The 25,799-nt window shown below is 43.1% G+C and overlaps 1 protein-coding gene across 1 annotated transcript; it reads right to left on the reverse strand.

Annotated features, from left to right (window-relative positions):
- Nucleotides 1-16,513: 16,513 nt before the first annotated feature.
- eefsec (eukaryotic elongation factor, selenocysteine-tRNA-specific) lies at nucleotides 16,514-25,470 on the reverse strand. The gene is made up of 7 exons (XM_069678293.1): nucleotides 24,903-25,470; nucleotides 23,279-23,486; nucleotides 22,946-23,042; nucleotides 22,505-22,669; nucleotides 21,222-21,857; nucleotides 19,697-19,853; nucleotides 16,514-17,302 (listed from the first exon to the last, which is right to left on the reverse strand). Exons 1-7 carry the CDS (start codon nucleotides 25,204-25,206, stop codon nucleotides 17,127-17,129), a joined length of 1,743 nt encoding a protein of 580 aa, XP_069534394.1. The 5' UTR covers nucleotides 25,207-25,470; the 3' UTR covers nucleotides 16,514-17,126.
- Nucleotides 25,471-25,799: the final 329 nt, after the last annotated feature.

The following is a 25,799-nucleotide window of genomic DNA, read 5'->3' on the forward strand; positions in this document are numbered from 1 at the left end:
AAATCCTCCACCAGCTTTGCTTACAGTTCTAGTCACCCTTTTCAAAATATCAACAGTTTGCCGAATTAAAAAAGTCTCACAGGAGTTTAACATATTCGGCTACTTTGTTTTGCAGCTGTCCAGGGCGAGTGTGGGGACCTTCCCTGAATACAATATTTTTCAGTCAAAAGATTTTTTCTTTAAAACCTGTGTGTTAGCTTACTCGTGTTCACTTTCCAAATCATTTGTCAACCTGTTGTTGTTCAATGTGAAAGGACAGATATCTGGAAAGGCTTATGGTACAAAATCAGAGCTATGAGAGGTGGTTAAAAAAGGGGAAGAAACATCTTGAAACTGGATTTTATGTACTTCAGTCAGTCGCTCGTGGAAATTCTGAGAGCATTACCTCGCAAGCCCGGTGACCAGATATCAGACAACCTGAAGCCTTGACCCTGTTTGAACATAAATGTTGGATGTACACAATTTGATATCCAAAATGTATTCAAACCTTTCCACACAAATATTGTAACATAACAGATGTTTCTATTTCACATCTTGTTACACATTAGAAAGTATGTTATGCTGCGAGGCTACCATTCAGAACAGTTGTGATCACAGACGACAGAGTCGATAGATAACACAATGACTTGTTCACATAGTTGATTTGCTTACATTTGCACAGGCCTTATTTTGGGACAGCAGACAACTGGACGCCTCTATTGTTCATAACTGCTGCACTGAACGCCACAGGACTTCTGGAAGCACATTTTGCTATTAAAAGAAATCAAGCATCATATGGCATCTCTGACCAATGCAGCGACAGAGTGTTAAATCTCCAGTGAAGAGCGACATTAGTGACAGCGTGCAGCGGCCTTGTTAAAAACTGGGCCACACAAACATTTTTTGTCCGGCGATTCTAAAAAAAAGTCTCACAAAGCAATCATCTCCCAAATCTCCAGCATCAGTGTGATCTTGGGGTTTGAATGTAATTCCTCTTTGACCACTTAGTTCAGGCTGTCACAGCTAAGGTCACATGAATAAGCCTCCATATTTGTCTCTAATCGAGCCACTAATCTGGAAGATCTAAGAGCCTGAATCAATCCTCCATTCTGCCTCTATTGATCTCATCTCCTCCGTCTCCCAGCTTCACTCCGGGTTTTTCCGTCTCTGTCTCCTCCGCGGCGTGCTCTTTGCAGTAATGGATACTGAAGATGTCAGGCAGATTTAACATTTATTGCTTATTTAAAACGGCCTCTGACCCACACACAATACCCTCCAGCACGTCCCTGCAGACATGACCAAAAAGAGAGAAAGCAGCGCGCCTGAGCCGGGGGCAGTTAACGTGAAGGGGCAGCCACTCTTATTGTCGCAGTAGCCATGAAATGAACGCACTTGGCTAATGGCGGCCTTATCTCTACAGCAGGCTTAATAATGGCTGTTCAAAGCCTGCTTCTCCAGGTGGGAGTTATGTCATTAAGCCTCAATAACCATATGGTGGAGCTCAGAGAGATACTGAAAGGTTTTCAAAGCCTGCAGGCCCGGACCAATTGTTCAAAGTAGGGAAACCTGATTGTAAATGTCTACATGTGTCCGTTCCTCCTGTGTTAACAATTATGTGCATGCATATTTGTGAGTGTACAGTCAGTTACGCTAACGTGTAGCTTCATACTTTGCCCTGCAGTGTTTTCACAAGCGGCTACAGCGAGTGAAATTAGCTTCCTTTTTTTTCCCCCAACATGTTCCAATTAATCAAAAGAACACGGCCAAAGTGCAGAGCTTCATTCATATTTATACAAAGGAAACAGACATTTAAAAAGCTCCGAGGGGAAATCATCAACATTACACAGTAACAGGATATAGCTCGAGGACAAAGAGAAAGATCGAGAAAGTGGCCGATGAAAAGCCGTTTGTTTTCATCTGTAAGTGAACATCAAGTACCCTTCTTTCATCTCACCATCTACACTAGAGCAGAAGGACACACACAGTATTGTCAGCGAGGGCAAACACGACAGGTTAAGATGCGTTAAGGTCCAACAGAACGGCTGATTCAATCGAGAAGGGTGGAAAAAATATGTTTAAAGTGCTCCTATTGGTCCGTTCAGCTCACAGCCGACCATCAGTTATAACCTTGGTCTACTGTACTGGAGTTGACTTATTATATTTAATTGTTATTTCTTTCAGATATTCAGTATCCAGTTAGAACTGAACAAGACATATCAGGGACAACATAAGCAGTCATCTCCATGGCTGGGTCTGTCTGCTTTAAAACTGCAGTGCACCAAGGACAGGCTGAACAACACGTTTTCAGATTGGCAGGTTTGAGACGTCACAAACCTAAGGAGCCAATCCCGTTAATGGACGGGGTGACACTATGCATATCATTATGTGTAACCTATAGCAACCACTGCGGCGATGTGCGAGCCAGCTGTAACCATCATCATCATTAACTTTAACGTTACTACTACTAATTACAAAATTTCAAGCTAAGTTTCAACAAGTTGCCACGACGATGGCAGAGATGTTCTGACATTTGCATAGAGGGCGGGGACCATGCAGATTCAGGATTTTTTTATGAGAGGGAAGGAGGAGACTCCTTGGGATTTTTGCGAAGTTAATTAAACGTATTTTGCAGAAAAAACATATCAGACTTAAAACATGACTAAAGCTGGCCATTAATTAATATACAATCATTCGATTAAGCAATATCACATGAGAGGGAGTGATGTACTGACTATCATCACGGCTGTGATTCGGTCCTAGGCCGCAGATAATCACAGCGATGATGATATTCAGTACAACACAACCTCGAGTGTGATATTGCTTTTATACAACAGCTTTACAAGCACCAATAATCGTAATCAGTAACAATCAACAACAGATTATTATTTGTTCCACCAACTGAGCTTGTTCCACAACTGAAACTGGACTTTTGTTGCTAGGCAACATTCTCCTGCACTCTGTGTCTACAGGTTACTACAGATAAGCTGATTTTTATAATGTACATTTATCTGTATGTTTTAATTTATCATGAACCAGTGAAATAAGAGTCTGCTGAGTGATTCAGAGGCACCAGCTTGATAAATGTAAACACACACAGTCTGCTGTAATGTTTATTAACAGTATTCAGAACGCCAGGCTGAGGCGGAGTGATACACAGAGTGAACAGTGCCAGTGATGTCATTCTCTATATCGCCACTCATGGACCGTCCAATCAGATCACATGGTCAGAACTAACTGTTGTATAATACATGATATCATATCAAATATGTGCTTGTGTAAATATACAGTAAGATTTGACAAACAAATGGTAAAATGGTAAATGGACTGACTTATAAAGCAAAACAAGGCGCTTTAACACTACGTTAAATTCACCCTTTCATACACACATTCACACACTAAGTTAGTCTTATTTAAGGCTACTAATTACCTAATCATTCACACACGCAGGTTATGCCTCTGGGAGCAATTTGGGGTTTAGTATCTTGCCCAAGGATACTTCAACATGTAGACTGTAGGAGCTGGGGATAGAACAGCCGACTTCCGATTGGTGGGCGACCCACTCTACCTCTGAGCCACAGCCACCCCAACAAGAGGTACAACTAAATAAAACACAACAAAGCTAAACAAAGACAAGCAGACTAATGTAGCTTATAATTACACATGTGATATTTAAAAATACACCCATATGATATAATGTGATATGAAAGAATTTATAAATATAAAAATAACTTGCTGTCTATACAGATTCAAAAGATACAGATAAAGTTACATTGATAATCATCTAAGTTTGGTCACCTGATGGTTAAGACTCAGCCCTGGACTATCAAAATGAAGCGTTCACATAAACGTGAGGAGACGCAGATAAGGCAGATGTAGATTAAAGGAAAGCCTCGATGAGAAATGAAGGAAGATTAGTCGAACAGAGCGGCAGCTTTTGTGTATGAACACAGTTTTGCTTCATTAGTGGCGAGGAGGAAAGAGAAGACTAGCAAAGTTAGGAACATAAATAAAGCCGTTTTCCCACTGGTCAAAAAACACGCTAACACCCGGCTTTTTTGCTTAGTGGGAAAGGTTACAGTCGGCATTCAGACGGGTAATTATCGCCTAGGCTCCGATCGGCATTGATGGGAACAAAAAACCCGTGTTGACACGCTAATCTCCGCCCCCTTTCCAGCGCGATACTGTGCTCCGTCGATAAGCCTGTCGAAGCAGCACTCGAACATCGTTCCAAATTTGTCAGCGCTGAGTTTGATACACAGACTGAAAGAGTAATAGATATAATAAAGACCGAACCAGTAACATCTTCACTGTTTACTAACCCTGTTTCGGGCACGTTTGTGCAACAGGCAGTGACACAGCAGAAAAGAGACCGACAGGAGTATACTCCACTGGCAATGGGAACAGAGACTTCCCGGGTCCGAAAAATCTGCGTCAACGTGCTAATTTTGGTGGGTAAAGGGGTAAAAGTGAACCAGGATGTGTCTGTCATGAGTCAAAACTACATACAGTGAGTGATCCAGTCAGCCAGTCCTGAAGTCTGAGATACTGAGGCTTCAAATGAAGCACACATTTTATGAAACAGATTAATACGCAGAGCGAGCAGACATGTAAAGAGACAGTTCAACAAGTTTGAGGCGTCATGTTGAAACCTGGAAACTCTTATCCTCTCTTCTACCTGTACTGGTACTTGGTACTGTATGTCTGTGATCACACCTACTTGTTGCTGTGTGTTAGCAGCTCACCTCCTCGCTGTCTGGATCTCTGTTCCCATCAAAGGTCATCTAAGCGCGCCACTCTGTGCTGGCTGATAAAGCAACGCCTCATCTGTATCTTCAACAACATCCCTCGCTCTCACCTGTGCAATCTTCCTATCTGCTACACTTGTACGGCTGCAGACCTGCAGAAAACTGCTGGAAAATGGAAAACTACACATAAAAGTTACTGCAGTACCTGTCAGGAACAAGAATTGATCCAGTTATGTGCTTTAACTACTGTTTGGGCAGATTGGAAAGCATCCAACCCCTTCCAAGAAACTGCTGATTAAATAGCCAAACCATGATAATCGAAGCAGCATTTCCTTCTGAAATCTAACTCACAGGCCGGTCTGCAACTAGGCCTGTCCTTCGTCCCTCAAAAATCAGTCTGCCTGACTTCTGCACCCCGTGCCAAATGCAGGGAAGGAGAAGAGGAAGGAGAAAAATAAATAAATCCTCAGTTTTAATGACTCATTTCCGAAGGACACTACCCTGAAGCCTCGGGCCTGACATCAGTAAAGAGACGACCCCTCAACCCCAATCCTCCATGAAATCTTCCCGTCCGCACAAACTCTGCGTAAGAGTCGGGGGTATGTCTAATCTGATTTCTCAGTTTGGGCCTCCTCTCCAGAGAGCAGACAGACAGGCAGACAGGCTGGTGGCAGGCAGGTGACACCACCGTCAGAAACAGGCTGAATTTGTGATGAGTTATTTACATGCTTGTTCGTCCTTTTCTTTGTGGGTAAATTAACTGTGAGATTATAAAAACTAAATTTCTGAAACAGCGGTGGGGGTAACAGCGTCAGTTTGCAAAAGTTGTATTTTCTAAACTTTAAATCTGAACAAATACGCAATATGTGATTTTGGCCTTGTAGGGATGTGTAACTGAGGGGCTTTAAAAACGTCTTACTTGTTTGTTTGTTCATTAAACATAATTGAAAATAACAGACCAGCAGAGGAAGAAACTAGGGAAGAAAAATACGAAAATGTTTACATATTTAGAACATGTGAGCTGATCGTACTCCAGAGAACAGATAGAAAAAGAATTTGCGTCATCTCTAATCTTTGAAAAGATATGAAAATGCCAAAAAAGAACGTAATCCCTCTTCCAAAATGTGACGATAATTGAGGAAATTGTTGCCAAAGTTAAATAACTTCCTTGATGATTTGATGATTATACAAGTGGTGAGATTCACTGTAGATTAGGTTATCTTCTTATACTATCAGTATGACACTGCGAGTGTTGTTGATGTGGGTGTAATGTGCTCTGAGACACGTAAAACATGTGATAGTGGATTGTACAAACAAACAAAGCAAAATTTACCTTTAACAATATTAGCCTAATCATTAACAGTTTTCTTTAACCGCACTGTTTAGCATTTATAAGCAGTAAAACATTATGAAACACATTAGATGTTCAGGAATTTGTCAACAACAACAACCTGTGAAGGAGCTTCTATAACTGCAGTGTCATGTTAATGGATGACTGACAGCAGATTATGAGACAGTGGTGAATATAGTTATATATTGTGTTCAATTTTTGTATTGAGAAATGGCAGGTTATTATTCATACTTTAAAGTGCTTCATCTGAAAACAGGGTGAACACTTTGCATTGTATGACGGCCACAGGATGTAGCTGAAAACTTTGGAAGAAATCTCAGAAGTGGGACCCAACACCCAAACAAGAATCTGTCTATGTGTGTGATACAGGCGGCAACCTCCGGTGTTGAAAAATGAAACCAACGCAGAAGTGCAAAAAACTGCAGTTCCTCGAGTGGCCACTTGAGCCTCCAGAAAACAAGAAATAACATTACAGCAGGTGGGAAAATGCCCATTTTTACAGCAGAAATAAACATGTTTACAGCCTGGTACAAAAAACGGTTTTGTTATAAATAGCTAATTTTATTGTTCAAGATAACTGTACGGGGGTGAGTTTTAATTATATTAAGCCTTAAATCATAGGGGCCGACTCACTTGATTGACAGGTGGATCCTGCTGGCTGTCTGCTAGACGTCAACACAGACACTGAGCCTAACTTCACCTGTTTGTGTTGTTGGAGACTTTTAGGGATTTTTTCATTCAACATTTGGACAAATAATCTGTCTCTCTCTCTGTGGGATTTATGGAACTTTATAGCCGTGCAAGAAGTCTGAGCTCCAGCTTTTCGGTGAGTTAAATGTGAGTATAATTGTACTAATATATTTTTAGCACTAAGTAGCAGGTGTACTGTGCTCGCTTTAGCTGGCTTGTTAGCCTGTTCAGTGTTTATCAAACATGTTGGCTTTTCCCCGGAGAGATTACAGTGGACCATGGTGATGAGAAGACCGGTTATTTCACGTTCCCCGTTACGCCACTATCTGCAAGTCCGCTACTTACTCTGATAACTAAACACCTGCAGTCAGTCACTGTCACGAACAGAATCTCCTCCTGGCAAAGTTAAGCTAGCTCATTCATTATTTATACAGTCTAAGGCTAATAACCGTTAGCTGCGCTGAGGAGCATATAGCCTAGCTTCATAGCCGTAGCTGGCTGATTCATGCGGCCCGCCCATAGAGCTCAGCCACAGGCTTCAGCTTGGTCGCGCTCTTTGCCTGCCTCTGGATTAACCGGCTCTGGCATTTCCAATATGGCGACCCCAAACTCCGGCGCAATTCAGGCTTCAAAACGCTTCTTCAGAAAGCAAAAGGTGACGTGTCCATTATTTATACAGGCTATGGTGTAATATTCAGCTTATGTGTAATTAAAGTTTTAAGTAGGCAAAACTCTTCACTGAGTGTTTATAGGGCAGTTACGCATGCTGAGAAGAAAAAGGATTTATAGTTGAAAAATAAATCAAAGCTTGTAAAGGTCTATTAATATATAGTAGTGTGTAATAAACATGTATTAGTAGTTAATATGGTGCTTTTAAATCCTAAATATGAAGGTTAAAGTAAAGCAATAATCAATCATCTGAAAAGTGGATATACATATCTTAAACTGCATGATAGTTCTACCAAGAGCATCATATACTGTAACTTGTGTGTGCTGTTACCGCACAGATAAGGCCTACAGAGATGTAACATAATAAACGGGTCATTTGACGCAGATGTGCAACCAGATCGGTCCCTGTATCTGCTGCTCTGTGCCACCCTCGATGGCCTCTGCTCCTCTGTTGTCTCCTCGCTGCTCTCTGCCTCCTCACAATGATGCTATGTACACACACCTGATGATTAATATGCAGCGGTGAAAAGAGGAGGAGAGAGCGGCTGATGGGAATCTTTGAGGGACAGTAAACACGGCATGAATTAAGCAATCAGACGGCATGACCAGAAAACAAAGAGTGTGCTTAGTTTAAATACAAATAACCATTTTAGTTAAATGGTATTTTTACTGAAGTCAGAGGTGTGTTATACTATTTATAAAGAATGCTTGCGTTTGCATGTGTGTATTAGCGTGTGTATCTAAACGTCAATCAAGCCACTTTCTAATTAAGAGTTGCTGTGCAAGGTAAGCAAGAAAGAAATCACTATCAGCGTCCCATTTTCATATGAATGAGCTCTTTTAATGAGACTGAACAGCTAATGAGAGCCTATATCCAAATAATACAATGTTTCACCGGCCGCGTGAGAAGCGAACAAATAAAAGAACCATGATGGTGACATATAGGACGAAAGAGGAGCTGAAGAGAGAAACAAATGGGGCGGGAAAAAAAAGGCTGGAGATTAACTGGTTCTGAGCAGGAAACAGATTTGTGTTGTCTTTGAACCTGTCATGTTATTTCAGCGGCGACAGAAGTTCAAAGAACCCGGAGGCCGAGATGGAGTCGGACTTTGGTGCACAAAAGCAACGAGGAGGAGAATAAATGTCGACTTGCACGTTGGAAGTCTAAACGCATGTGTGACTGAGAAAGGAGGAAGAGAGATCTCAGATGAAAAGCAGGGGGAAAAAACCTCCTCTATTGTTGCAGTCTGTGTGTGTGTGTGTGTGTGTGTGTGTGTGTGTGTGTGTGTGTGTGTCTGCTATAATTTCTCCATTTGAAGGTTAATTAACGCTTGAAGTAAGAGCTACAGGACTGCGAATCAAAGACAGTAAACAGTCTTCCTGCCGCCTCGGGGGATTATTAGGAAAATAAATGAAAGCTGCATAAAACAATTAAAATATTTGAAATGTGAACTTTTAGAAGCAGTTTTTTCCCCCCCGCTTTCCTTTGATAACACTAAAACGATCAAGGACAAGAGACATAAACTTAGAGCGAAAGAGTCTGAGCTGAAGAAAACCATTCACACTGTGTCACTTTACTACACTATCATGTATGGAGCATTAAATCTAAGCGTTTAAAGGAGGAACCTGTGCTACTATATCTTTAAAAGCAGCAAATGTAGAAAAAAACAATATCAGAATCAGCGACTGCACACTTCTCCAGGAAACAAACTGATATCCGGAGCTGTAAGTAGGCGAACGTCAAATAAAAGGGGCATAAAAAATTCTTTAGGCTCCTTAAAAGAAGAAGAAGTGAGGAAGTGTGACGGTAGTTAGTGCAGTTTATATATGTTTGATTTGGGGCTGTGCCGTGTGCGTGTCAACACCCTGAATCAGGCAAACCAGAAGGATATGAGATAATTAAGCAGGAAGACAACCGAAGGGGCAAAACTGAGGAAAGAAATCAAATTACAGGCAGCGGGGGGATTAGTGAGAGAGGCGAAGCACTTTCTACTTTCTCTGGAGTTGAGCTGAAACATTTGGAAAGACAAGACGAGGCAAAGTGGAGCGATAAGCATGAGTTAGAGAGAGTTTTGGTTAAACTGATTTGGAAGTTATTTCAGACTCCCACCGCTCGGTTTTTACATGTTCACTTTGTCTTATTTTCCTGTTGTTCTCTCTTTCTCTGTCTCTGTCCGTCTCCTCGTCTCCTTTCGGTTCTCTCAGAGGAGCTGTCCCTGTCCCAGCCCCGGAGCTCGTATCTGATGGGCAGCGGGCCACTGTTTTCATAAACACAGTTTTTGGAGGGCGAGCATACATACATAAACAGCAGCACCACAGGCTGCAGTGTCAGATCTCCTCTAAACCTCCGTCACTCACTCTGCTCCTCTAAAAGCCCCATCAGGCAGTGTTTGGGTCAGCCTGACAGTGTTGGGGCTCTCAGACGGGTCCAGAGCCAGGGTTTGGGTCTTCATGCAGGCCCGTCAGAACCCCGCTGTCCCTGCCTGTCAGTCCAGGATTAAGTCTGTATACACACAGGGCCATTACAGAACACACAGCGTAGCCCTCAGGGCATAATAAAGGTCCTTTAATCTGATAACCTTGTGTTTGCTGGAAAAAGAAAGTTATTTAGAGGTTTTTGTGGGGAGGTTTTTAAATTGGTACGTTAGCATATTACTCTGGGAAGAACCTCTAACTCTGTAAACAGTTCTTCTCTGATCATTAAAGAACCATTTGTGGTTCCTAAACCTGAATGCCTCGGTTCTCTGTGGCACCAAATCCTCTGTATGGCGGTGCAGCAGCAGCTGTCCCATTAGAATACATCAATAAAAATCTATCCAGTTTTTACAATGGCAGCCCAGCAGCTCAGTCCCAACGGTAATAGCTGTTGTTAGCCGACATGAGCATCAGTGAGGGTTTTTTAACTTAAAGAAAACGTTGTTATTGAAAACATTTAAAGCTGCTATAGTATATATTTTTATATAAAGAATGGATCATATGACTTAATGTATCTTAAAGGGGCACTTGTAATGATAAACCCACATATAGCCTCACTATCACTCGACTCTGCAGCTCCTCAAAGCTCTAAGCAGCATTTTAGCATCTTTCAGCTAACTGTTTTAGCATCTTTCAACTAACTGTTCACTTACCTGAACACGGTGGAGCATTTAGCAGCAAACGTGCATGACATTTAAATTGATGGAAAAGAAAAAGAGCCAGAAGTTAATTTTGTATCGGACCTACATTCGCCAGATGGATACAAACATAGTGTTAAAGAAGTTCAGTCTAATACTGAGCTGCTGAGGTAGCTAACCCTGGCTGACGCGCTTTCACGTAGCTTACTGTCAACGTTAGCGGAAGCAGTGTTGGGGGGGTTACGAATCGGCAGCCATATTTAATAGCAGTAAAACTGTCCTTTAATTGATTCCTCTGTTAGTCCATGTGAAAACAATAACATCCAATGAACATCCAACTCAAACACACAACTTACAGTGTATCCACACTGTAGCAGTCAAAAACCACTTCCGGGATCAAACACCTGACCGACACAGGGAACTTTGTTCCACAGCATTTATACCTTGGCTGTGGTAAAACAGCGCTACCCACAATTCTAACTAAAGCAATGACACCGAAATTGTTATATAGAACCCCCTGAAAATATGGGTTATGAACCTGATAATTCCTTGAAATATAAAGTAATATGTAAGGGTTGTGTTTACAGCGTGATTATGCGGCTGCCAAGTGACCAAAACAGCTCAGGGCGGATTTTAATTGTTTTAAAAACTTGCAAGATAAAGAGGTGTGCTTTTAAGATTTAGAGTCAGATGCTTTTAAACACATTTTTTAAAATAACATTATGATGTCCTCTTAATTCAATAATTCAGTGGAATCAGATGCCTAACCACACAGACTGCTGGATGCATAAGGAGAGACTTAGGACAAGCTTCTTTGTTTGGAGACTAGTCTAAACAAAACATCTACCTCTGGGTTCCTCTGCGGGCTGAACGGACTCCCCGAGGCTCCCTGAAGACATTTCATTAAATTGCAAAACAAGCATGAAAATCCAAGAATAGTTGAAATCCCTTTGACATCTTTTACAAGGTTATCCAGAGTGGAAGTGACTTTTCACATGACCCTACACATCACGTGACCCCAGCGGACCCCCGGTTCTAAACGCTGAAGTCCCCTCAGCAGTAACACAACGCTGGAAAGGGAACAGCTTCAGGCCTTTCCTTCAAATCCATTACTTTGTTGGTTTAACATAATTAGTGGGAACACTTTTGTGCCTGCACAGACCTCGAACCAAAAACCAGTTGTTTACTAATAGTGAAGGCTCTGCACTGAGCGTAAAGTTTTATTCTTATCTTGCAGAGTTTTATTGTTTTTAAGCCCCTCTTTGTTCTGATACGTGCTTTAATTGTTTCACATTTAAGGGATTGTGTTTCCAAACAGTACATCCGCCCCTCTCCTTTATGTGTGAACACGAGTAGCAGACAGCGCCACATCACAGAAATGTCCGCCACCAGCAGTGTCAAGGTGAACGCGTCAGGTGACCTCTGACCTGGACAACTGGACTGTGCTGAGCTCAGCTGCACTCATCGACTGTTATTCTTTGTCCATCAGCGTCTGCCTTTCGCTGACTGTCCCCTCGACCTGAGGCGGCAAGGAGGGAGATGAGAGGATGACAGTGGACAGACAGTTGTTTGTGTTGTGTGTGTGTGTGTGTGTGTGTGTGTGTCAGGTTATGGAAGCAGTACATCAATAGATTGCTTTATTGAGGTGCCAGCACTAATTTGCATGTTTTGTTTTGGTAAATGAGACGGGAACAGATATGCAAAAAACTCAGTGGTGATGGAAGAACAATGGCGGTCCTGCAGGCGCAGGTGTAGCGCTTACCCCACGCAACAACTAAGGGATCATTTCAACTAAGGCCTCTTTAAATGCAAAGGACAAGAGAGTTAGGTTTTAGTGGCTTTCTGTATAATTTATATATTATTATGTACATGACTGAAATAATTTGTTATTTTTGCTTGTTTATTTTCTTAAGGGTTTATGAATATTTCCCGTTAGCGACGTTATAAAGATTGATGCCTTTATTTTGAAAGGGTATTGTCGGTAAGAGAAAGGTAGGCACACGGTAAAACCAAAACACCATGTGTGTGTTCCAAACGATAAATATTACGGCAGTTTCTATTGATTAACACCTGGGTGATAAGTATGGAAGCCCTTAGCGGACATTCATCCATACACTATATTTACTCTCTTTTCCCGAGTTATTTCTGGTCGTTTTTCGGGAGATCTCGACTTATTTATCATGTTATCACGAGATATTGACACGGCACCACCACCATAACATCAGATGATCATAACTCTTATTCCTAGAGTAATAAAATCACCAAACGAACACAGTGTGGGCAATGGCAGCATGGTATGTCTAGGTCTGTAACATCACAGTGACCAGCCTGTTGTTTGGTTTTCTAGATCGCCGGAAAATTATACCGTTATCACGAGAAATTGAGCTTCGTTATCTCGAGATGATGGGCCAAATTAATCTGTTATCACGAGATATCAAGAAAAATAAGTCGAGATCTCGAGAAAACGACCAGAAAGAACTCGTTATCACAGGAAAACGGAGTAAATAAAATGTATGGATGCTTGTCCGCTAAGGGCACAATAATTGTATATATTACGTTGTGTAAGAAAATTAATATGGACTGACTTTATAATCTCTTTTATTAGTTTTCATAAACTTAAGGACGAGTGTGTGCAAGTTAGCAAGGATGCTGCATTAGCCCTATGAATCGTCATGGTAACAAGCAATCAGCATTAATTACCAGTAAGTATGCAACACACACGAGGCAAAGAGTGCTTTGTTTGAGCTTAACTTTTTGTAAAAATAAATACTGAAATTAATTCATATTCATATTAACTTTCTAGAGGAGATACATTAAGCACCACCTGGCCTGGACCATGCACAGTGAATTGTTGCATGTGTAATAGTGCCTTGTTAGTCAAAAGTCAGAATAACAACTTCCCGGCTCGGGAAACGGGGCCATGAGAGGAGCAAGTGAATGCTAAATTAATTCATCTTTCACTGCTCAAATTTGCAAATACCGGGGATATAGTATAGGTTCAAAAACTTCCATATGAATGACATATTCAGGCCTGTATTTATATCCAGGACTCACACAGACATAAGTCAAAAACACAAAAAACAAGTAGACAGACCTCCACAGCTGCTGGGGGGATGGGAGATAAGCAGCACCGGAAATGGAGAAGTCGTCTGAAAGAGGCTGCGGCGGTATTAATTAAACGATGCCCATTTTAATCACAGCTAATTATATTGGCAGACGAAGGTTGAGAGGAGCGAGGGGGCCGAGGGTGATTTTATCTGAGTCCCTGCTCATTAGTGCGGTGAAGCCGTCTCATACGGCTCCTGTCATCGAATAATCAGCAATAAACATCGTCTCTATAAGAGAAGGGTAATACTGGTTAAACAGTCGTTATATATGTAGAAGTTACAGGTAAACACGGACTTTAACACCGTAATGGAGCTGTTACATCAAAAGATAAATACTTCTGGAGCTGCTTTTAGCAAAGAAACAATGACATCAGACAATAGAGACGGGAATATAACAGTCTGGAGTAAGTGAGGAATATATTTCAGCAGCCTAACCACCTCCCCACTGGTTAAATTGTTAATTAATGTTGCAACCATTTATCAGTCAAACAGCTGCTAATTAGTCTTTTCAATCTCGTCTGCCTTGAACCATATTTTTCCTTCCCTCCTCCTTTTTCCTCGTCAATAATCCGCAGCTCTCTCCTGTTTCTTTCTCTGCCTGTTATCTCCGCTCATCACAGACTGTTTCCCCATCTATAAACATTCAGGAGCTCAGAAGTTGACCCCTCGACCCCTGGCTGACCTGGAGGTCGCCAGAGAAAAAGGAGCGGGGAAATCATCACGGCTGTGTTTATCTCTGTGGAGGAGGAGGAGGGCGAAACAGGGCTACTTTTGCAGGCCAAAATGAACAGGAAGGTGTGATGTCAGGTGTCTGCCTCTTGTCCTGGCTTGGTGATCATGTGTGTGTGTGTGTGTGTGTGTGTGATGAGCTGAGGCGAGAACACACTCCCAGCTGCAGTCCCATAGCCTGCCTGCCTGTCTGTTTCCTCCTGCCACAATCGGCTCTGAAAGCGGATTATACAGTCCACCCAAAACCTCCTCACCTAAGCTTGGAAAGGGGCTGCAGTGTCTCCCTCACACACACACACACACACACACACACAGAACAGGATTAGCATGCATGTTAAAACATAGTGAGGGAAACACGTTGCACCCACACTCCCGCGTCTGTCTTAATGAAGGAGGATCTTTATCGAGACAAGGAGGATGGAAATAATCATCTTCTAAACAAGACGCGCTCGCAAATTGATTCAGTGTTTACAGTGATTCTAAAGCATGATGCAATTATATTTTCAATTAGCTTTTAAAGCAGGAAAACAATGGTTTTCAGCTAACACACACATATATATATATATATATATATATATATATATATAAGTTGGCATGCTTTTTATTGTTTGACAAAAAGTTAAACAGATGAACAGAGGCTTCACCTCCAGCTAACTTGATCGCATCACCACCATGAATATAGGGGCATCATCATGGCCTACATGTGGAATCACAACACTGAGAGGAATATTTCAGGACCTAAAAGATGCTTTAAATGACGAGGACGGAGATTTTCAATAAAAAACTAGAATGAGAATGAAAGACAGGGTGGAGTAAGAAGGAGAAATTGCAGAGACAAAGGAGTACAAAGCGACAGATTTCTCATTTTTTTTCTTTCCCCGTCTGGTTTTCTATAAGAGGAACGAGGGGAGATAAGACTAAAAGGACTGTCACTCAGAGGAACAATCCTTCCAGTGTCCCCTCTTGCTCCTGCTGCTCCTCCCTCCCTCTCTCTTCAATTTCCACAGATTCCTGCTGAGATAGAGTCGCTGTTCACAGGGACAGTTTGCTGACATCATCCGCTTCATACTGAGCGCACTGCACGCTCACTACCCAGCCCCACGACACTACTGTGACAGGACAGACGCAAACACTCACAGACACACAGAGACATGAGCATGTCCGGCCTCTACTGTGATTATGGCTGTTTAACAGCATCAATGAAGTACAAGATGGATTATTATTGTTGTGCTTTTCCTTCTATTTGTGTTTTCTTTTCCTTAATTAAATAGAAAAACTGTTACGTTGATCGTAGGGGTGTAAATATAAGTTTTAACAGAATACAATTTTATGTTGATGCTTTGGACAGTCTGTTACATTTATATCAACTCACAAAAAAAGCTCTCTCATCACTTAAATAATAATCTAATCATTTAAAATGAAGAGAAATATAGTATATATAGGTTGGCTGATATTTAGGACATTAAGATGATATTGATTGACTTTTTCTCACCTTGTATGGACAATGTTGAATCAGCACTGATCTATTGTTACACCTCGAATTAAACGGCAACAAATTTAAAACAAATTCAAATCTAGAAGCTGTTTTAAGAGAATGAAAATGTAGATGCATTTTAACACATAAACTAGATAACGTCCATCCATTATCTATACCGCTTATCCAGTTCAGCTGCCATTGGGCGAGAGGCGAGGTTCGCCCTAGTATAAATACTTATTAATGCTCTTTCAATAAAACGTTTTAAAAAGTTAAGAATCAAATTATTGTCATTCACAATAAACCAGAAACAATTTTTTTTCTAAATCCAACACTGTGTATTGATTGTGCTTCTGCAGACTCAGTGTAACACGACTCGGCGAGTCTGCAGAAGACACACACGGCACTCTCAGACTACATACTACCGTAGTAGGGACACTTGTTAAGGGTATTAGTTACAGCTGGGATGGTATGTGTATCAAATCGGTTCTGGAAACAATGAAAACTTAAGAAACTTTAAGGTAAAATGTTCTTATTATATGATTTACAGTACAAATGTCAAAAGAAAAAACAACCACAGAGACACAGGTTGGGTAAAACACGTGAAGGACATTATTAACTGCCAATGATCGAACAAAAAATATCAGTCACAAAAGTGTCAGCATACGTTTGTTTTATTTGTCTTTCTGGAAAAAATAAGTGCTCAATTAAACACAAGCGATCTCTGATATAACTGCTATTCTGGGTAGCATGAAGCTCGACTAACTGCCATTAAAGTAAATTAAAAATACAGAAATTCAGAAATCACACAGCCCCAGCCAATGAATCCACACCTGAAGCTCAACATGTATCCCAGCCTAAGAGCAAAACATGGACAGCGAGTGCATAAATCTGAGCTCATGTCAGCTCGTGCTTTTATGCTGAATTAGAAACACACATGAAGAAATTCAGAGTCGAGAAGGAGAACAAAAGGACTGATTTCTTTTAAGACAACTCAAATGAGGAACAGAGGAGCAGCTTCCACCCTTGTGATGGAGCAAACTGGATTAAGTTTGTCTCCCTGACGGGAGATAAAACAATCATCGTTTCACATGCGTCCAGCATTCCACAATCAGTGCGTTTCAGCAGACTGTCTCCATCCCCAGAAAAAGAGGCTGAAACAGAGGCCAGTATTCCTCTCACCTCCACCTCCATGGGACCTCTGAATCCGCCCTCTGCCTGTTTTAAGCGCTGTGACACAGAGCCAGGCGGCAGTACGTGCCGCAAAGGTCAAGACTGCACCATCTTTTTATGGGGATCGAAGACATACCGCTTGAAATGCAAGAGAATGCTAACAGGCTGGGTATCCGCTCTGGGCTCCTCTTCGTTTCCACCTTTGCCTCCACCTTTCCCTTTCTTCTTCGAGGTGGAGGACAGCAGCTGCTTGGTTTCTGGGGAAAGACCCTCTAAAGGAAAAGATAAAACAAGCAGGTGAAGTCAAACTGTTTAAATAATCAAGATACATTAAAGAAATGTTCCCTTTATGTAGTTACTAGATCATACTGCGCTACACTGTGCTCGGTGCCCAGGTCGGCCTTATCATGTCAGTGTAGGTACATCTGATGCGTGATAGAGATCTTTGCTTCCCTGTTACGTGTGCAGTAGGTGCTGGAGCCTGTTCGCTGCGCTGACCTCGAGATCAACTGACGCCTTCGTCCTCCTGATGTAACTGATGAAAATGTGCAGAGAAGCTGCTCCACATACTCCAGCATCGCGTCTCCCTCATCTGCGTAGACGCTCTTCCTTCACTCGCACGTAGTTCTCAGCAAACAGATCGCCGAGCTCCTCATGAACGCACTACAAATTCTTTATGCCATCACATCTACCCCTCGTTCTTTTTGCATGTGTGTGTTTCAATGAAACTTGCTGCTTTGCACCCAGAAGGTAAGAAATGTTCTGGGTTCACTGCTTTTCACGTAGGCTGTCTGACCTCACGTTCAAACCGGCGCCAGCATTCTTCTTGTTATCGTTACGCCGATGTGAGGGTTATTATGGTTTCAGCACAGCCGGAGATCTCTGCTTGTTATCTGCGATCAGCTGAGAATGTCTGTTTACCAGCATGAAACACACCCACAACTAAATGATTTATGTTCACATTCAAGTGACACGTTGGAATTGCACTTTTACGCGTTTGTCCTCGAAGGCATTTCTGGGTGTTCACGTGATCAGACGGGGTACGATTATCACCCAGTGAGCACAAAATATGGGAATAAACTGGCTTTGGTACAACACTGTGTTTTCTGTGCTAACATCAGATAAACGTTTGGAGAAATTATGCTTTTACTGTCAAGTTGATCAACAAAAAACTACCAAACACGCTCTGTTTCCAGCTTCTCAGATATGCACATTTTCTGCTGTTGTTTGTATTTTAATAATAATAATAATACATTTTATTTGAATCGATGTTTCTGAGTTGGGGTGGTAATGAATTCTAGAGACGAGGAGCAGAGCGGCTGAATGCTCTGCTCCCCATCGTGGTGAGACAGGCGGAGGGGACAGACAGGTATAAGGGAGGAAGAGGATCTGAAGGAGCGGGAGGGAGTGGGAACATGGAGGAGGTCGGACAGATATGGGGGGGGCGAGGTTGTGGATGGCCTTGAATGTTAACAAAATGTTAAGAAGAGGACTTTGAATTGAATACGGAACTGAACCGGGAGCCAGTGGAGCTGTTGATTTTGGAAAGTTTAGTCTTTTGTTAGGAAAGTACTTTAAAAATTTGTGACATTTTATGGACCAAACGTTTGTTTTGAATAAGACAGAAAAGTTAGCAGATCAATCGATCATGAAAATAGTTGCAGCCTGAGATAAATTGCAGGCATGAGCAGGTATGAAGAACAGAATAGAAAGAGCCAGTGAAGTCTGCATGAGAGCAGACGCTTCATTCGATTCATCTCATGCATGTTTCCTTTAGAGAAGGTAGAAAATGAAAGAGAAAGGAGCATCAAAGGAAACTAACAATACGGACAAACAGCAGCAAGTCGTGTTACACGTCAAATCAGTGCGTATACAAAGAGGAAACACGGCTGCACCCTGCTTTAGGAAGTGATCTCAGTGTTGTTTTCTTACAATTGGAACTTCAGAGTTTTGCAACAAGCAACATGTACATTTTCACCGTCATGCTAAAGTAAAGCGTGCGAAAGACTTAACAGCCATAAAGCTAAAAATGAGGAAGATTAAAGTTCAAGTGTCGGCACTAAAGGATGGACACACCTAAACCTACCATAACACAGATACTAATGTATTGAAAGAAGCTGCATTCATGCATATCGTTGTATCCGTTATTTGACCTACACCTTATCAGCAGAACAGCGCCATCGCTGCCCTAATGCCCGCAGGGAGTCTCACATGAACCCCCCGCAGTATGACTGTATGTTCATGCATGAAGATGTGCGAGTCGCCGTGTGTGTGTGCGAGACGTTTGGAGCGTGCATGTGCGAGGCAGCGGAGAGGATGTAGGTGAGGTTCTCTTTCTAAATGTTTTTGTTTTCTCTTCCCTCCCGGTGTGGAGCAGAGGGTTCGGAGCAACAGAAGGTAAAATAAACACGGATCAGACTTCCCCCGGAACACAAGGCGATCCCCAGAGGAATTCTGGGAATGTGGATCAGGATGTCGGGCCTACTGCTCTAACCGCAACCCTTAAAAACTCACGGAGCCCCAAAAATCCCCCAAGAAGGATGGAGAGAGTGCTCTGGATGTGTGTTGATGAAGAAGAGAGTTTTGTGTCACTCAGCCTCCGTTTAACAGCATCAGGAGATAATCTCTTAAAGATACAGTAACTCCTCACCTCACGTAATCCTTACCTTGAATCCGAATCTTGAACTTCCCGCTCTGTCCGAACCCGCCCTCAATAACGCCAGTCTCGCCTGTCGACAGCTTGACCTTTAACCCAACAAACAGCTGGAGGTTGGTCTCCTTCTTGAACAGGCTGCGTCCAATCACAGTGTAATCGTCGGTCACCTGAGCGAGAGAGAAAGAGACACTTGATTAGAACTAGTTAAATGGTCTGAAAGCATGGGATCTCGTTAAGACAAAAGATGGTGGGTTGTCATCATGGCAGGGTGAGGAGGAAGAAGAAGAGCTGATCCTTTGCCCTCATCAGCTGCACCACTCGCCACTTTCTCCAAGGCTCACCGCCCGGCTCTCTCTTTCATCTCTCCTTGCACATTTCATGTTATATTTGTTTGTATTTCTCTCTTATCACCCATCGCTAACTCGATCTTAACCCGCCACTAATCTGATCACAGGAGGGCACCGCGCTGTCTCCGACTCACCCCCCACCGTCGGCTCTTCCTCCCTCTCTCTGCCTCACCCTCATTCATTCTTGAACATTTGACCCCGACGTCCCTCAAGCGTGACTAATGATCTGATAAAAAAAAAAAAAACACAGTTGCTGTACACGTCCGGCAGACCGTATGAATTGTGACCGGACGAGGCCGTCATATCTCAGAAATGCCAGTAATGTGTTCTTTCACAAAAAGGAATGCTGAAGTCACTCTGACATGAGCGACGAATGTTGGCGTCACGCGACCACGGTTTGACCTCTCGCACACGCTGGTTCTGCTCCTGAGTCAGTGACTGGAGCTGTCAACAGCCTGAGGTGCTAACAGCAGGAAACTTAGTTCACACACTTGACCCCTGACCTGAATGTGACCCAGCGGGAGGGAGCACGCAGAGAAACCCAACTGTACAGTGCAGAATGAAAACTTTTGACTTGACTGTTGACTTTCAAAAAACTGTCAAATCACACGTTTAAATTAAGAAGAAACAACTTCATTAGGTAAGATAAGATACGGATCAGTACGAAGTGTAGCTGTGGAATTAAGACAGAAAGTAACAAAGAGCCGAACAAAAATCCAAACATGTGAGCGAGAGAGAGATGCTGAGCTCGACAGGCGGGAGGTAAGACTCAGGTGAACTCCTGCAGTCATGTGGGTATTCCTGTGCCACTCATGTGTGTCCAAACAGTGCCGGCGTCTGGCAGCGAGACGGGACTTGTGGCGTCAGACAGCCACCCATGCACACCTTTGTATCGCAGCACATGCTAAGGCATGCGTACCCACCCATGCCTCAAACACGACTCACAAGGGCTGCATATGCATGCTTGTTTGTGCGTACGTGTCTGTTTACGAATTTACAATAGGGGCTCTGTCTGACAGGCACGCTCCAGTGCCACCAGCAATGAGAAACATCCAAAGACGCAGCCGCTGCAGGAGGAGCACACGGTGTTAGAGAGGGCAGAGGAGCAGGGGCAATGCTTAATATTAAGAAGAAAGCAAAAGGCAGAAAAGAAGACCACTGTAAGTAGACGTCCGAGTGCGCACTCACCCTCTCCACCAGTCCCTCCTTGTGTTTCGTCTTGTAGATGCGCAGACGAGGCAGGGCAGTCTCAGCATAGCCTTTGTCTTCAAAGCCCTGTAGCAGAAAGCCTTGGAAGGCCAGCCGACACGCATTGGCGTGGATGTCTGTGTCCAGCTTTGAACCAATCACCAGGCAGAGCGAGGGGCATGTGACCGGCCGCTCAAACTCAAGCAGGGCCCATTGCTCCGGGTCAGGTCCCGAGCTTGCCTCTCCCTGAGCGCTGACGTATTCATCCTGGTGGAAGTACTCCCTGTCGAAGGTGAACGGTGTCTCCAGCGAGCAGGGCTGCGATTTAGTGTCTGAGGGGGGCTCTGAGGCACACGAAGGCGGCAGGCCAAAGAAGGTAACCCTCGCCATGACTGTCTCATGACCCACAGTGATGTGGAACTTGGCACGGGTGGCAAGCGAGCCCTTGAAGTAGCCTATCTTCCTCAAAGAGATGACAGCGGCATAGAGGGTGCGCAGGGACCCGGGGGTGCACACCACACCGCGCTCTAACAGTTTAGGGTCAAACTGTGTCACACAAACACCCACACGGTCCCCCTGCATGGCCCCAGAAACCGGCTTCCGAAACATCTGCACCGACTTTATCTTCTTGGTCACCTGGAGAGCAAAGAGATACAATAAATAAATGATTTATAACATTAGATTTAGATGCATCACATTTTTACACCATTAACACAGATGTGGAACACAAGCAAATGTTAATAAAACTACAGTACTGTACTTTATTCTAACTAACTAACTAAGTGCCTTTACCATCGTCATCTACAAACAGATCACAAGTACACAAATGAACAATTAAAATATATATCAATGACTGACAAATCTGGCTTTTCACAGTGTTTCTGAGTCAATTAGCAGAACCAACCAAAACAACAGCAGAGCTACAGATCACAACTCTATAAAAAACAAACTGTTAATTTAGGCAAATGCTGCCACCAAGAGGTGAACATGAAAACTGCAGACGAAATCTGCTGAGCCTGGCTGGAAGTGTGCATCTGGTCTAAATTACCAAACTCCTGTGCTGCCAGTCCAACTCCCCCCCCACCCTGTCCCCTCATCCTCCCCTCACATTAAACTGACACATCCTCTGAACCCACCGGGCCATCCCTCCCTCCCTCTCTCTGTCTGCCCACTTCCACTCAACTTCTGAACTTCCTAAACTCTGTGGTTTCACTGCAAAGAATTTCCAACACCCTGGTATGCTGCTGGATTGTAAATTCATGCCCATTTTTTCCGGAGCGTACCTTTAGCGCTGGGATTTCCACAGTGTCATTGATGGCCAACGAGCCCTGCAGGATGGTTCCAGTCATGACTGTGCCCTGACCACGGATGGAGAAGCAGTGGTCCACTGCCATCAGAAGGTCCCCTCCGGGGTCTCTCTGAGGGAGGTATGTCTGTTTCTTCAGAAGCTGAGACAGGCAACCAAAACACAAGAAAAGAAGACACTTTATTATTAACATATGTGGGCCTCAAAGTACAGTATACATAGAACAAAGTATAGACTTTGCTGACTAAACAAAGAAAGTATCCCTTCGTTCCCACAGTTGAGAACCTACTTTACTTTTTTTTTTTCACCATAACTTGAACAGTGTTGACTAACAGTGCTTGTTCTTAATGGAGAACTTATGTGCTCTCGAGTTAAATATGTAACAATTGACGGAGGCCGTTGTGTTTCCAAACTTTACCTCTATTAACTCTGGCACTCCATGTGGCTCCTCTGTTTCAGGAGCCTCCGGGCCTCCAGGCTTTGCTGCTACAGAAATCACTGGACAATCTTTAAATCTGACCAACAGAAAAACAGTCATATTGAAATTACATCATGCTTGACGGTGAAGTAATGATTAAAGCTGCTTAAAATGAAACAAAAAACAACCGCGCCAGACAGAGAGAGAATGACTCAAGAAGTTTGACAGGATAATCAACCTTTTGGCCACTGAGGCGTAAACATGTAGTGCTCTGACCCTCTAAACTGTCTGGGCCTTTAGTTCACAGCCACTATCTCTCTGTACAAGTCTGACCTGGTGCTCTCCAGTGTTTTGTGCAGTCTCTTGGTCATTTTCTCAATGGCACTCTGTCTCTTGTTGGGAGGCAGAAGGTCAATTTTGTTCAGGACGACCACCATGCGAGGGCAGGTCAGCTCTCCTATCAGCAGACACTCTGCAGTCTGAGTCTGCACCCCCTTCACCACATCCACCACCAGCATCATCAGGTCGATGATCTGGGCGCCTAGAGAAGAAAGAAAATAATCAAGTTGCTCAATAATACTGATAAGGGAGAAAAGCAGTCCAGCTTTCCTGCCATGCATCTACCGAATAGTAAAAAGTCTGAGCCGAGACTATGAAGCGGACAACAGCAATACAAACAGGAACGGACACAGACACCCAAAAATAACAGCAGAGCAAGAAGAGAAATTAGGGGAGGGGTGCACAAAGAGAGAGTAAAAGGCTAGAGGGTTGAAACTGGAGCTGCAGCTCTCTTGGTTGTCTTTCCTTTCCCTCTTTTCTGTTCCTGACTTTGGCAGTCTCTCTTTCCTGTGTTCCCCTCTTTTCTTTCCTTCTATTTGGCTCCCTCTCTTTCCTGTGCTGTCCCCACTTGGGACAGGAGGGGAAGTTTAATACATACCCCGATCCCTAAACTTTCCTTCCTCTCTAATCTACAGCATGTGCCACCCCACTGGCTTGTGGGTTTTGTTTAGTATGTTGTTACATGACACAGCAGCATTCACTGTTTGAGGGCCTCTAGTCTTACAAGCATAACTTTGACTCAATTCAGCTTATGTCACAGAGTTTTAAAACGTGGGATCTCTGTTGTTATTGGTGTGACAAACATCAAAAGAGAAAGTGGGCATCCTCATTATCTTCTCTGGACAGCCACACATCTGTAGTTATTTCTCCTCATACTCTGAACCATCCAAGTCAATATAACAAAATCAACTTGGTTACTTGTGGAGAAAAGGCGCCCTCTGCTGGATAGGTCAACTTTGTGTGCAATAATAGAGGATGTAGTGAAAGCAGCAAGTGGAACGTGAATGCATCAACACAGGGTGGGACATGTCATACCATAAGTCTGAAATCGTTTTGGACAGGGCTGTCTTTAGTGACACACTGGAACTAATATTGCAGTATATTCTCTTTTGATATCCTTATAGAGTGTTTTTGTGGGACGCTTACATGGCGGTTTTTTTTATTTTAAGCTGTTTTTGTGTTTTCTTGTGAGAAATAGTTTGTGGGTTTTCTGTAGAACTTGTGTATAGTGTGTATAGAATGAACAAACTCGAGCTATATAAGGGTAGAAGGCGCGGGTGATGTCCACCAAATTGGCATATGATAAAGTCAAACATGTAACATAGTGATGAGGATAGTAAAGGAGCCTTGTATGATCTATGAGAAAATAGTAACAAGTTCAAACATTAAGCTCAGACAAACCGCACAGGGACAGATCAGCACGTTTTTGACTGGTCTGGCTGGCTACTCCACTTTTACTATGCGAAAGGTGATGTCACTCGGGTTTATGTCAGGTGGCGCTCATTCAACGCCGGGTGGCTCTTACTACCCGCCTCTTCCATCACAAGTATCATCCTGCCATGTACTGTCATCTGTGGGATATCGAGCATCAAACATGCAAATATTTTAGAGAGCTCACCTCCAATGATAGTCCGAATAAGAGAGGCATGCCCCGGACAATCCACCAGGGTGAATTGCAGGCTGTCATACGGCTGCTGGCCTTCGCTGTCCCGCAGGTGATCAGGAAGATCCACGGTGAAGGAGGAGAAGCCAAGGTCCAGCGTGATGCCCCTCTCACGGGACTGCGGGTTCTTGTCGAAGGCAGCCGTGGAGGCGGTGCTGCTCAGCGCCCTGGCAAGAGATGTCTTCCCGCTGTCGACATGTCCGAGCACCCCGACGTTGAAATTCAACGTTTTGGTGCGACTGTCAGCGGACTCTGACATTTTGACACCAGTTTTAAAGTATTGTTGACTGGCGTACGGACTTTTCTTTACTCTAACCCGGACCTTGAACTCAGCTCAAACGGATAAATCAAACGGCGTTACTTGCTGTCCATAATCGATTTGTTCTATGACATCCGCCTATGTAACGCGATACACCTTAAGTAACAAGCTGCATTTATAGGTCTGGAGCTTACAAAACATATATAACTGTAAATATAACTTTAGCGTTACTTCAGCGTGTAAACAGCTGAGAAGAGTGGTGTCTCTTCCCTGGTGTCCCTGTCATCTGCATCCTAAGGACAACATGCTAAAGCTGAACCTGTTCCCATTTCTAACAAAAGAAAAACGCGAAAACTAGAACACGATAGTGGCCCTTTAATTAAAGTTATATGTAAAACGTCGATTTGGCTATATGAATTATCTGTCTTTTTTAGCTCTAACATTATTTGGGACTCTTATTTACACTCTGACAAGTTTCTAGCAGTTTCTACTACAACAATGCAACTGCAACACAAACGGAAACGAACACTCTCAGGGGAGGGGTAGGATTGTAATTGATTGACAGAAGGTTTAGCAAATAAACATTTAGCCTA

Source organism: Semicossyphus pulcher, unplaced genomic scaffold, assembly GCF_022749685.1.
Source record: "Semicossyphus pulcher isolate SPU_LCO1_2020_fin unplaced genomic scaffold, fSemPul1.0.p SCAF_3, whole genome shotgun sequence".
Taxonomy (NCBI): Eukaryota; Metazoa; Chordata; class Actinopteri; order Labriformes; family Labridae; genus Semicossyphus; species Semicossyphus pulcher.

Excerpts from the sequence above, each read along its gene's own strand:
- eefsec (XM_069678293.1), bottom strand. The coding sequence starts at position 25,206 with ATGTCAGAGTCCGCTGACAGTCGCACCAAAACGTTGAATTTCAACGTC. Across the intron at positions 21,858-22,504 it reads TGGAAATCCCAGCGCTAAAG|GTGACCAAGAAGATAAAGTC; the intron begins GTACGCTCCGGA and ends TTTGCTCTCCAG. Across the intron at positions 17,303-19,696 it reads GTTCAAGATTCGGATTCAAG|AGGGTCTTTCCCCAGAAACC; the intron begins GTAAGGATTACG and ends CTTTTCCTTTAG.